We start from the raw sequence: 13,675 nt of genomic DNA, 5'->3' as shown, positions 1-13,675 counted from the left end.
CTCACCTCCTTGTCACTGGGATTTGTCTTGTGGTATCACCCTATGCAGGACAGGGTGGCTGGTATGAGAGAGCTGGATTTTACAGAGTAGAAACCAGGTACTGTGCAAAATTCAGTATAATCAGGAAGTAGTGCGAAATGTAATTCGGGAGCCTGGCTTCAAATGCTATGTGTGGCCTTGAGTGTGTTGGTCAGCTTCTCTGAGCCTCAGTCTTATCATCTGTAAATGGGAATTGTGCCCGACAGCCTCAGGGCTGTCTCTCAGTTGTTACCTTGGGGCCTTTCTTGAACACAGCAGTTTTACATGGGCTGACAGCCGGGTTCATTGTGTCCTACTTGCATTGTGATCATGGGCAAGTCATCCTGTCTGTGCCTGTTTTCTTACTTGTAAAATTGGGCTAACAATAGTACCTACTGCATGAGATGTTGTGAGGGTTAAATTTCTTACTTTACATAAAAGGTTAGATTAAGTGCTGTAGAGCATGAGCTATCATTGTTATTTCTGGAATGCCTGAACCCAGATTAAAATATCCCGTCAGCACACAATACCATCTTCTTTTTTTTAAAACACAACTTGTAACCCACTCTTTCTGCAGCTTTGCCCACTCTGTGCCAACAGGCAGCTGCTGGGTGCCAGGCATCTGACTGGGAGTGCCCAGGGCATCATGGCATGGGTTGTGGGGTGGGTATTCTGCATGGGTGGGCTGGGTCAAATGCTATGCTGTCTCTCCTCCAACGATTTGGCAAGGCGGGTACAGACTCGGTTAAGTCACTCTGGGCAGCAGCCAGGGGTGAGAGCCAACCGGCAAGAGAGCCACCTGGCAGTTCTCCCTGCCGGGGTGGATCCAGCAAGCTTGGGCTTGTGGTGGCTGTGGGCACCCTAAACTGTTTTGTGCACTTGTCAAAAGGCAACTGACATCTGAGCATTGGCGGCAGACAGCAGAGGGGAGAGCCGAGTACAGAGGGCTGTTTTCCCCCCGCCTGACACCGCATGGTGCCCTGAGCCCACCTGCCTTAAACCATGTCAGGGGCACACTGATGATGAAATACTCCATTTGGCTGGGCAAAGCCCTTCACGTGAGTAAGGCTGTGTCCTAAAACACTTTATGGGCATTATCTCATCTAGTGTATGTACACACCTTTTGAAGTAAGTCCTACTTATTTCTACTTTACAAAGGAAAAAGCTGAGGGCCGGAGATGTTTTGGAATCTTCCAGATCTGGGTAGAAATTCTGGTTCCTTCAGTTGCTCCGTGACTTCAGGCCAGTTACTTAACCTCTCTGAGCCTCCAATTCCCCACTTCTTAGGGTTGTAGCAAGGGTTCAAAGGAATATGTAGTTAAAATGTAGTTAAATGTAGTTTAAATGTAGTTAAAACATTTAGCCTGGCATCTGGCATGGTAAACGGTTTTTTAAGAAGGTTGTTGTTATTACTATGATTCTTATTTCATCTTTTTGCAAGGGAACATTCCTTGCCAGTTTAACAGAGATATCGAGAAGGTTCAAATTCGATGTCTTGAGGTCTGCAAGGAAGGGGGTATTTTTACGAGGAGGAAAACATTTTATTATTATTGGCAGCAGATAAGTTTGTAAGTTTCCCATCTAGTGGGGGACACTACTCTTATCTTCAGGGTCTTATCTGCTTGTGTGGGCGGAGCCTCTTTGTTTCACGGAAGAGAAACTCCCCAGGGTTTTTGCCCCCATGCTCATTTCTATAACCAGACTCATTCAGACGCTTTGAGCAAAAGGTGTCTGGTGTGTAGTAATTGCTCAACAAGTGCTCTTTGGATGGGTGGATGGATCATGCTCCTGAGTTTACTGCAGCTAAGGGAGTGATTGGATTCAGGGACAACGTGGCAGCTTCCCACAGAAGAGGGGGCCTGATCTAGGCACCTCCCCTTCAGAGATGCACACTTTGCAGAGCTGTGGGTGCATGGAACATTTCCTGGAGTTAATCGCTTAACTGTGATTGTGATGGCCAGAGGTAGGGTGATGGCAGAAAACTGAGACACTATCCCACACCTCAAAGACCAGGGAATGGGTTCGAGGCAGTGAATATGACCTTGACGGACAGGTAAGCATTGACTGTGGGGGGAATGTCATTCGTTCAGTGAATATTTTCTGTGCTCAGTGCCGGGATGCAGGGAGACGCCTTGTGGACTCAAGTGAAAGAGAAGAACTGATGATGTGTGAATCTCGAATAGACTTTTCAGGGATTATGTCACAGTGAGGTAGAATTTGGGGCCACTCTCTACTGTAATGGGCAGGACTCTTGTGTTTGTATGAGAGAAACTCACCTGGTGCCAGCTTAAATCAAAAAGGATTTTTATTGGCTCACATGACCTGAAAGTTCCAGGTTATCTGGCTTCAGGCATGGCTGTATCCTGCAGCTCAAATGTTATCTCATCCTACTCGTCTCCTAGCTCAGCTTTCCTCTGTGTGGGTGACTTTTGTTCTCAGCCAGGGTTCTCCCCTGACAGCTCTCTTTCACCAGCATGGCAACTCTCAGGGAAAGAAAGCCCCTTTTTCCTAGTAGCTCTAGCAAAAGTCCCAGGATTCACTCTACTTGGACCAGCTTGGATCCTTGCACTTGCCCAAGCTGTTCTGACCACCTGGAGTGCTCTCCTCCCTTCTGCGTATCCCAAACCTACCTGCCTTTCAAGTCCTGCTTGAGCTCCATAGCTTCTATCTATAGTCTTCTTCTCCTTTTGCCTTTATCGTTTTTTTGCATTTTTCTCTCTCTCGGAGCACCAATCATCTTTTTTCCTGCTTTGTATCTAATTCAGCTGCATCCTGGCTGCATTGTGTTCACATCAAGTAGGCCAGAATCCCTGACAGGCCAGTTTCATTTCTTACCTTTCTCTCTCCTGCCCCGTACATAATATAAATAACTTGAGAGATACCTAATAAGTGCTTGTTAGTGGATTTGGGGCATTAAGGATTTAATTTAGAAGCCAAATCCCAGGATGGCTCATGGGAGGTCATGGGTCAGCAGGGTCCAAAGGGAATCCCAGGACTCATCTTGCTGAACTGTTCATTTGTAATTGGCTCCCAAAGACTTGGGCCTCTCAGGAGGCCAGTGAGGAGATGGGAAAGGGGGTAGGGGCTCAGTTCAGAAGCTGGGCTTTCCCAGGTTCAAATCCCAGCTCTGTGCCCTTCTGGCTGTGTGACGTGGGACAAGTTGCTTCACCTCTCTGTGCTACTCGTTCCTTGTCTGTAAAATGAGATCATTCACACAGTGGGTTTAAGGAAAGGGCCTGGGACACAGCAAGCGCTCATTGACTGTTCACCATTATCATTACTACCGTGCTGTGTTCAGAGTCACCAGGTAGAGAGGGATTATAAACTCCATTCCTATTTACTAGAGGAGGAAATAGCAGCGCAGTGAGCTTCAGAGACACCCTCAAGATCACAGAATGGCTCCCCACCCCACTCACCTCGACTCCCATTTCAGCCCTTGATCTTCATGTTGGCTGTCCTTTTTGAGACCACGTGAGCTTGCAGCCCAGTGTGGCCCTCAGGGAATGTTGACTCCTCTTTAGAAGGAAGGGGTAGGGGTGGGGGGGCCATTTGTCTCACACAGAGGGTGAGCAGGACTCTGTCTTGGTGTTTCTCCTGGCTGGGTTTTTGCTGTCATGTCTTGAGACCTGCTCTCCTCTAAGTAGCCACCCTTGGTGATCTGCCCTGTGAGCGGCCCATCACTGCCCCCAGAATAGACCCAGGAGCCATGCTGAGGGTCATACGGTCCCCACTGAGCTCAGGGTCTGCTGCCCCTGCACGCTGCACTGTGCCTTTCCATGTAAAGATGCGTCTGGTCTTCTCCCGGGCAGTCTTATTTATTTCTGCCTCCTCAGAAATATTTGGGGGTGATTAAAAGGAAATGTTCTTATAACTGTAATGAAGTGAGGTTTGGGGGTTTTGGAATGATTGGCTGTGGCCTTGGGGGCCAGTGCTGGTTGACTTGATAACCGAGTTGATAGGCAACAGAATATTGATTTCTCTCCCCCTCCTCCCAGGAAGGTGACTCAGTGAAGGGGAGATGTTCTGAAGTTCAGGAGAGGGCTACTCGGGGAAGCCAGAAAGAAGCTGTGTGTGTGTACATGTGTGTGCTTGCGCGTGCACAGCTCTGCTGCTCCCTCCAGGGCCTATAACTCACAACCACACTCCCCCTGTCCCCTCAAGATGGGGCACACGGGTTCCCACCTCTTCAGCTGCCTTTTCCAGCGCTCATCTGGAGAAAAGTGAGGACTTTGGAGCTACACAGGCCCAAACTGAAGCCTGTGTCTGTCACCTCCTGGCTAGGTGGCCTTGTGTAAGTGGCTTTACCTTTCTTTGACTCAGTTTCCTTCTCTGTAAAGTGGGGAGAGCATACCTGCCGCATGGGGTAATTCAGAGGATTAATTGAGAATATTTCTTGGTGATAATTAATGGCAGCTCTGATTGCAGTGATGATATTAACAACTAATAATTTGTATTACTTGCTGATAGAGGAGCAGAGTGCCATGGGAGTGCCAAGGAGCAGGTGATGGATGTTGATGGAAGCAATCCTGGAAGACTTCCAAGAGAAGGGCCTTGAATGAAAGAAATGCTGACGCGTGACAGAAAGGGGGAGGGGTGGGAAACACTTTTCTGTTCCAGGAGTTCATAGGCTCAAAGGCAGGGAGGTGTGGGAACCACACACAGTAGATGGGGGACCAGCTACTGTCCAGTGTGTAGGGGAGGGGACTGGGAGGGGCGAGGTTATGGCAGAAGAGGGGCTGTTGGGCTTTGTTTGGCCAGCGACTCAGGTAAAATGGTTGATGGAGAGCTTTGTGCATCAGGACCCATTTGTTCTGTCTGAAATTCAGAAGCAATTATGATACATTGCACCTCCTCCCTTGGCTGAGTACTAATTGTGAGCCAGGCATTGTGTTAAGTGTTGACTTACACCATCTCATTGAATCTGCACTGCCCCCGTTTTACAGGTGAGAAAACTGAGGCTCTTTGTAACATTTACTGGTGCACCCGAATGTATACTCTTCTGTGTCATTCACCCCTTCCCTTGAATCACCCACAGGGCCTGGTTAGACCAGGCAAGCCTCCTCCTTTGTGGCCAAACCCACAGACTCCTCACTAGCCCACCCACCTGATGTGGGTCATATGAGTCCTTGGGCCACATAAGTTTCTCCTTTGCGGAAACCTTTTTGACACTTGACTGGGGCACATACCCCTTTCCTCAGATTCCTTGCCTAATTCAGTCAGGTGAAGATGTCATGCAGACATCACTTATAATTCTTTTCTCCATGTTCCCAGCTAAGTTCTTTTATTGCCTCGGGGAGTTCCAGGGAGCTGCAGGATTCACCTGGGCAGGGCCTGATGTCACAGCTGCGACCATATTTACGACATGCTCTCTGGCTTAGGGGAGTTTGGAGGGACGGGGGCGTCTGCATGGCAGGCAAAATGCCCATTCTTCAGGTGGGGGTCAGAGAGTACAGGGAGCAGAAAGGCCTGGGGTGGGACCTGCAAACCTCAACGAGAAAACAAATGCCTGATATTAAAACTATGTAAGAATGAAAGCAAATAAATGGTCTTATACACAAAATCCCTTTGTGCCAGGCAGCACCCAAGGCAGTGACAATGCAAAGGTGTCCAAGGCAGCTGGATCCCTGACTTTGGGGTGCTCACCTGGGCAGACACCCTGTACAAAGTCCACCCACTTCAAGTCTAAATTTAACTCCGGGAATATTTGTCAAGCACCCCCAAGGCTCACCCAGTGAAATGGAGAAGCCAGTGATTCTAGAAGTTCCCACAAGGTGAGAAATGAGGGGGAATTTATATGGGAGTAACATCTACTGTCTTTCAAACTTGCTCTCTGAGCTGGGTGCTTTCCAGCCACATTCCCTAGTGATCCTCACAGCATCGACCCATTTCACATATGGGGGAACTGAGGCAGGGAGCATTAGGTACCTGCCCACATTCAGAGGAAGTGGTCAAACCAGGATCTGAACCCAGGGCACTCGGACCTCACAACATCTTCTTTCATTTTCAAAAGGGAAAACAGGCTCGGAGAGGGGTTGGGACGTGTTTGCCTTTCAGAGGTGGAACTTCCCTGTATCTGCAACTATTGGTTACCTCATGGTTTGGTGAGGAGAGGGTTAAGTTGGCTGTAAAGCCGTGAAACAAATAGAGGAAAATAGAAAATAATTAAGTGCCAAACACCCTGGCATAGCGATGGGCAAGCTCTCCATGGTCCCTGTTTCAGGAGGTCCCTGGGTGTCTGAAGCAGAATTAAGCTTTGTGCAGGATTCCTCAGCTCATGAGGCCACTTTCATTAAGTTTCTTTGCTCTCTGAAACGTGGGCACAGTAACCCTGTTTGGGGAGAATGTTTCTATGCTTGCCCCCCTGAGTTGGATTGAACCAGGAGAGGAGAACAAGGGGCCAGGAAGGAGGTTGGTGTGAGATCTAATGAGGCCCAGCAGTTGCCTAAAACTTGACTGCTGTTGTGGAAATGTCTCCTACCTCGTGGGACAGTGGAACTTGCAGAGGCTAGAAGTCAGGGCACTGGATTTTATCAGTGCTCTAAGGCCAGTGACTTCCTGCCTTTTGCCACTCATTTCTTCTTGTCTAAAACAGATGCTAACCAAGGCTTCTTCTGTGCACTTAGGCAAATGCATTGCATGCCTGTTTGGCCAGGCTCAATGGGAAAGGGTTCTGGGATCAATTAACAATGTCTGCTGTAGGTGCTGGAGGAGGTGGTGGTGGTATGTTTGCCATTCATCTATTTATTCATTCAGTGGGCACTTTTTGATTGCTAACTATGTAACAGGCACTGGAGACAAAGCAGGAAACAAAGCAGGTATGGCTCTATGCCCTGGAGATTTCAGACTGGTGGTGGCGACAGAGTAAAGCTGTGTTAAGAGCAGAAATTTTGTGTGCTTGGATCACTGCTGGGTTCTCAATATCTAGCTTTTACCTGGCACACGTGTGCCTTCAGAGATTTATTGGCTGGACAGATGAATGAATGAGCCAAGTGCAGATGAATATATAACTATAGAAAGTAATAAAATCTACATGGGAAAAGAAGGGGATGGTAAAGAAAGTATAGTGATTCCCTCTGGTAGGAAAGTGCCATGTGTTCAGAGGGCTCACAAACCAGCAAGAGAGACTGCATTCAGCAAAGAAGCAATAAGTGAATTTATAATTCTAAGTGCTCTGCAGTAAGAGATGTTCTGAAGTGTTGTCTGGAGGGAACCATTGGAGGTAGGGTAATTAGGGAATATTTAAAAATATTATTCTTTAACTTTTATTTTTAAATTGTTTCAAAAAGATTTACAAAAAGTTGCAGGCATAATACAGAGAATTCCCCATATTCCCTTCACCCAGATTAACATTAATATAATGTAACATAAACATTCAACATAAGCACAGAACAATTACAAAATGAGTAAGTTAGCATTGATACAACACTATAATCTAGTGTACTGATATTACTCAAATTTTTCCCATTGCTCACTAGCATCCTTTTCTGGTCTAGGATCCAGTCCTGGATCATGCACTGCATTTAATTGTCATGTTTCTTGAGTCCTTTAATATGGAACAGATTAAAGTGCATGGACCCAATTCAGTCAAGACAGAGTGAATCTTGGGACTTTTGCTAGAGCTACTGAGAAAGAGGTGTTTTCTTTCCCTGGGAGTTGCCATGCTGGTGAAAGAGAGCTGCCAAGGGAGAACCCTGGCTGAAAACAAAGCCCACCCACACAGAGGAAAGCTGAGTCAGGAGGTAAGTAGGATGAGATGACATCATTTGAGCTGCTGGATACAGCCATGCCTGAAGTCAGTAACCTGAAACTTTCAGGTCATGTGAGCCAGTAAAAATCCTTTTTGGTTTAAGCTGATTATTATTCATTGATTTATTCATTCAGTGAGCATTTTTGTGCTCAGTGCTGGGTTGCAGGGAGACACCCTGTGGGACTAAGTGAAGGAGAACTGTTTGATGCGCAGATATCAAGTAGACTTTTCAGGGACTGTGTCACGGTGAAGGAGAATCTGGGGCCTCTCTCTACTGTAATACACAGTGCTCTTGTGGTTGCATGACCTTGACACTTGAGATGAGAACTGGCCTTTTATTTTGTAGATTGTCCCTTGATTTGGGAATGTTTACTCATGATTAGCTTCAGGTTATGCATTTTGGCAGAAATGCTACAGGAGTGATGTTGTGTCCTTCTCCATGCATCATATCAGGAGGCACATGGTGACCATCTGTCCCATTAGTAGTGATGTTAACTTTGGTCACTTTTGTCTGCTGGGATTCTCTGCTGTGAACTTATTGGGTTTTTTCCTTCGTAATTAATAAGTATCTTGTGGGGAAACACTTTGAGACAATGTAAATACTCTGTTACTAATTCTTTTGCCCACTAATTTTAGATCCATCAATGCTTCTTGCCTGAAACAGTTATTACTGCGGTGTTTGCCAAATGGTGATTTCTCTCTTTCCATCATTACCTCTACATTTATTAGTTGAAGAGCTTTTCTTTCTCCCTCACTTATTTATCTATTCAGTTATTAATTTGTTTCAGTATGGACTTATCGATTCATATTTTATTTTGTGTCCCCCCCCTTTTTCTTTGTCCCCTCTCTATTTCTACCCCGCCCTCCTCTCACTCTCCTTCTCTTCCTCTCTTTTATTCTTTTATTCTTGCTGAAGAAGGCTTTCATCCCGTAGAGTTTCTCTCCATTGGATCTAGCTGAGCATATCCCTGAGGTGTCATTTAATACTCCTCCATCCCCTGGGTTTCCTGTGAACTGGTGGTAGCCTCAGAGGCTTGACCAGATGTTGGTTCAATGTTTTTGGCAAGACCACGTCATGGGTGGTGGTGTGCCCTTCTGTCAGGAGGTACGTGAAGCCTGGCTGTCTCCTTTTCTGTGTCATTGAGATTGATCTGTGGGGTTTGGAGCTGTCAGCCTGATCTGTCCATTGTCTCCCATCAGTTCTTCATCCGCTGAGTTTTGCACTCACTGATAATCATTGCCTGTATCCATTAATTCATTAGGGGTTGCAAAATGTTGATAGGTTGATTCTGTCCCTCTTCTTTTTCTTAGCTGGAAGATTTCTCTACAGAGAAACCACCCCACATCAATTGTTTGCTCACTCTGAAGGCTAGTGTGTCCAGGAAAGGGCGGATAAATGCTTAATTCTTTCCCTTTATTTGCCAGTTTTCAAAATAAAGAGTTGCTTCCCCAGTGTCCCCCAAAAGTGGCCAATAAGAGTTTTTTTAAATATCGTTGTAAACCCATGGATGCAAGTGTCATTGGAGTGTCCTCATCCATTTCGGTTATTATCTCTATTCATATTCAGGTTGTCCAGTCTCTGGTGCGTGGGGACCTCTGAAAGTTGACCCCTGAATCCTTTGGACTCCTCCAGTAGTCTTGGACAGTCTCCTTGCTTTCTAGGAAGATTTCCAGACTCACTGTGTACATTTCCCACCCCAGCTTTGGACGCAGACATTGCTCCAGGGAGTCCTGGATCCTTTTACTAGGAAATGGTATTTAGAGACCACAGTCTGGGTGCTGAATGAATGAATGCACAGAACATCTCAAAATAATGCACCTCAGGGCATTTTCAGTGTCCACAGTGGATGGGATGGTGGGGAAGGGGGCAAGGTAGTGTCTTTGAATTTGGATGTCATTTCTTTTTCAAGCCTGTCCTGGGTTAATGACCTGTTGGGTGCCATTTATTCACTTTGGCCATACCACGCGGCTTGTGGGATCTTAGTTCCTTGACCAGGGATCGAACCTGTGCCCCCTGCAGTGAAAGCACGGAGCTCTAACCACTGGACAGCTGGGGAGTTCCCATTCATTCACTTTTATTCCTTTCACCCAACTTCTTCATTTAGAAAACCAGGGTGGATCTTCCCCATCTTCAACCTATCCCCTTACTTGGGATTGGCATTTTCTTGGTGAAGGTCTTTGAAGTCAAAGAACCCCCAGAAGAGTGAAGCCACTTGTGGTCCATCAATCCCTATTGGGTCCTGCCATGCTTTTTTCAGCCACTCAGTGTGGGTACAGCTTAGTGAAGGGTGTGTGTGTTGGGGGGGTATCACTGCTATTTGCCTCTTAGTATCTTTTGAGAGGGAGCAATAAGAGAGTTCACCGAGGGACCATCAAATCCAGACCAGACAAATGACAGATAATATCCCTTCATCAGAGCAACTTAAAAATTAATATGAGCCTCTGAGTGTTACCTCGCCTTTATCTGAGCAGCCTGCATGTCTGTGTTTGAGATTAAAACTCACATTTCATTTTTATATGCTGTGCTTAATCCAATAATGATTTCATGTTACAAACAGCAGTAATATCTTTCAGCATAGTTAATCAGAATAGACTTAATGCTGTCACTATTTATTAACCTTTGTTGAAAAGCAAGAAGTTTCTCTCTAATCTGTGATTGTTGGTCGTGTCAGGCTCTATCAAGTGAAAAAACAGTTTTGGCATTCATTAAAATAGTGCGAATCCTGAAATGACAATTGGAGCCGGATGGTATTTGGTGCATGAAATCTTCGCTGCGTTCACCAGGATAACTGAGAAGGCTGAAGGGGGGCGGCGAAGAGGGAACCCACACATTCAAAAGACTATTTCATCCCTGAGTTGCTCTTGAATAAAGAAATTGAGAGAATGGGGCAGAGAATGGGGTACAGGTGAGGGGAGGGGTCGGGCCTGTTGATGCCTCTCGCCAGAGAAACTCATTGTTGGTTCAAAGCAGTGGCTTTGAACTTGGATCCCAGATGCCTCATCACTTTCCCAACCCTGTAACAGGTTAATGACCCACTGGGAACCATTTATTCACTTTTATTTTTTTCCCCCAACTACTTCTTCATTTAGAAAACAATGGTGGATCTCCCCGCCATCTCCAAGGCCCAAGTTGAGTTGGAGTCCAACTGAAGGAGTCCCTCAAAACAGGCTGGTGGCTGCCAGATATCAGCATGAGGTTCAGAGATCTCAGTCGGTAGTCCTCAAACTTTAGAGTGCATAGGACTCTCCTGGAGAGCTTCTGTGATGCCTGGGGAATCAGTAGGCCTTGAGTGTCCTGAGATTCTGCATGTCTAACAAGTGCCCAGGTGACGTTGATGCTATTGGTCCAGGGGCCACCCTTTGGACAGTACTGAGGGCTTTGTGGTTTGGGGTTTTCTGAACCATGCCAGGGTGTCATGATTGGGTCAGTGGCCCGATGACCTGGGCTGGCAGCCTTGTTGGAAGGTTTTATCTGAGGGCTATAATGGTTCTTGGAGTAGCAGGGCTGGGCATCTTAGCTTGGGGCAGGCCAAGCAGAAAGTATTCTTCCTACTTTCACCTTGCAGATATGGCAATGGTTCTTCCTCATTATCACTTCTCTGAAACAGACCACCTGATCCAGTGCTTCTGAAACTTTCACATGAACATGAGTCACCTTGGATTCTTGTTTAAATGCAAGTTCTGATTCACTAGGACTTGGATGGGACCCAAGAGTCCACATTTCTAACAGACTCCCGGGGATGATGAGCCACCTTAGTGGACCACACTAAGCAGCAAGGCTCTGTTGATTGACAAGAAAACCCAACAGTTGGTTGGTCAATTCCTGCACCTTCCTGGGCCTGAATTATAGAGTTTGAGTCTTGCTAAATCCACCAACTCCCCTGAAGGGAAATTTACCTTACAAAAAAAAAAAAAGGAAAGGAAGGAGAAGGAAAGTTTCAACTTGCAGAAGCCTCCTCCAAAGGAAAGTGGCTCTCCCAAGGGACATCTTTTTCTCTTTTTCACCTCAAAGAGCCCCCAGATATCTTTATCAGGAAGTCCCCACTGGGTCTTTACCTTTCAAAGGTGATTTAGAGAAAAATCTAATCCAGTCAAGAGATCTGGTATTGGGAGGCATAGAAGAATATTCCGCTTAGCAAATACACTGGTTGTTCAGGGTTGGGTGGGGGAGGCCGAGGTTGAAGGCTAACTGGTCTCTCCTGTCATAAGAAGGAGAGACCACTTGGGTGCTGAGCAGCGTTGTGAGTTTTGCCCACATAAACAGGGAGGTGAGCAGGTGTTGTTAATTATTTAGGAAGAATTAAGCAGTCTGGGTGGGTGGGTTTTATGCTCTGTTTGGTAATAAAGGTTGCTGCAGAAAGGAATTTTAAAATTCAGTATCCTCACTTGCCTCATCTTGCAAAGAAGCCGAGCCTTGGTTTGACTGGTGGGAGCATCTGGAATTAATGAACCGGCCTCTTATGGTGCAGAAATCAATGTTTGCTGCATTAATTGCATGATGCTGAAACCCCGCTTTTTAAATTTCGGACTCGCAGAGCCACAGCCTAAGAAATCTTTCTTAAGTGGCGTTCTGGGGCTTCGCTATTGCCTTCATCTGTCTGGGCGTGGGGAAGGAACTGCTTCTTCACTGTGGACTTGTGACACAGGGACATGGAGGCATGGGAGAAACTTAGGATGAGTTGTGTGCTTTGGAGGCCCCAAAGGGGCAGAACTTGAGGATTGGTTCCCTCTTGAGTAGCTGGACTCTGTCTGGACTTCCATCTCCTGAGAGTTTCCAGTTCGTCATTTTCTTTAGGTTAAAATAAGCCATATTAAGAAAAGCTGGACAGATGTTCCTTGCCTCTCTTGCTTTTCCCACATGATAACCCTTTTGGAATATAGACACTTTGATCTAAAATGTAATTTGGCCACCATCTCGTTAAGTACTGGACATTGAACCACATCAGTCTGCCCGCCCTGGCTGCACTTTGCATTTCTGTGGACCCAACCTCAGTGCTAGACACTTTGGGTGGACTATCCAAGGAGGTGACGTTTGAGCCACATTTGGGGAAACGAATAGGAGTTTGCCAGGGAAGGAGGATCCCAGGCAGAGGGAACAGCATGAACAAAGGCCCTGAGGCCTGGAGCCCTGAAGTTTCTGCCAGCTGGAGTTGCAGAGGGAGCACGGATGGGTATAGAGTACTCTCTGAGAGAAGCCTGGCCTTGGACATCTGGCTAAGAACTTTTGATTCTCTCCAGTAGGTGGTGGGGAACCTGGCAAAATGCTTAAGCAGGAGATGAGATGACTGGTGAAGTTTTATTTTTAACGTACATAGGGTAATTTTGTTTTGTTTTGTTTGTACAGTTCTGTGAGCTTTGACCACAATCGGAATATGGAACAGTTAACTCACCCTCTAAAATTCTTTCCTAGTGCTCCCTTATATTCAGACCCTTTCCCCATCCCCTTTACCTGAAAACCACTGCTCTGCTCTGTATCCCTGAAGTTTTGCCTTTTTCAGAATGCCATATAAATGGAATGATGCAATACATACATACAGATAATGTGTGTTTGTGTGTGTGTGTATGTTTTTAAATCTAGCTTCTTTCATTTAGCATAATGCATTTGAAATTTCTCCATGGTGCTGCATGTATTAGTACTTTGCTCCTTTTCATTGCTGGGTAATATTCCACTGTGTGGTTATATCATTGTTTGTTTATTCATTCACCTGTTGAGAGATGTTTGAGTTGTTTGCAGTTTCTGGCAGCCATGAAAAAAACTGCTATAAACATTTTGTGCAGTTTTTGTATGACCATAGTTTTTAATCTCTCTAGAGTAAATACCTAGGGGTGGGATTGCTGGGGCATTTGATAAGCGTATGTTTAACTTTTTAAGAAACGCCAGTCTTTAAAGTGGCTGTGCCATTCCACTTT

At 46.1% G+C, this 13,675-nt stretch overlaps 1 protein-coding gene across 1 annotated transcript in view; it reads left to right on the top strand.

Moving 5' to 3' along the window:
* Positions 1-924: 924 nt before the first annotated feature.
* Positions 925-13,675, top strand: part of CUX2 (cut like homeobox 2) — a 200,025-nt gene continuing 187,274 nt past the window's right edge. The window contains exon 1 of the mRNA XM_027124772.1: positions 925-1,076. Within this exon, the coding sequence (XP_026980573.1) occupies positions 1,038-1,076 (39 nt within the window). The 5' untranslated portion in view covers positions 925-1,037. The remainder of the gene's footprint in view (positions 1,077-13,675) is intronic.

The sequence above is a fragment of the Aethalodelphis obliquidens genome, unplaced genomic scaffold (genome assembly GCF_003676395.1).
Source record: "Aethalodelphis obliquidens isolate GAN/ISIS:26980383/991018 unplaced genomic scaffold, ASM367639v1 scaffold28, whole genome shotgun sequence".
In the NCBI taxonomy this organism is placed as follows: domain Eukaryota; kingdom Metazoa; phylum Chordata; class Mammalia; order Artiodactyla; family Delphinidae; genus Aethalodelphis; species Aethalodelphis obliquidens.
The sequence above is the reverse complement of the archived record's forward strand: the minus strand, read 5'-3'. Positions and strand labels throughout refer to the sequence as shown.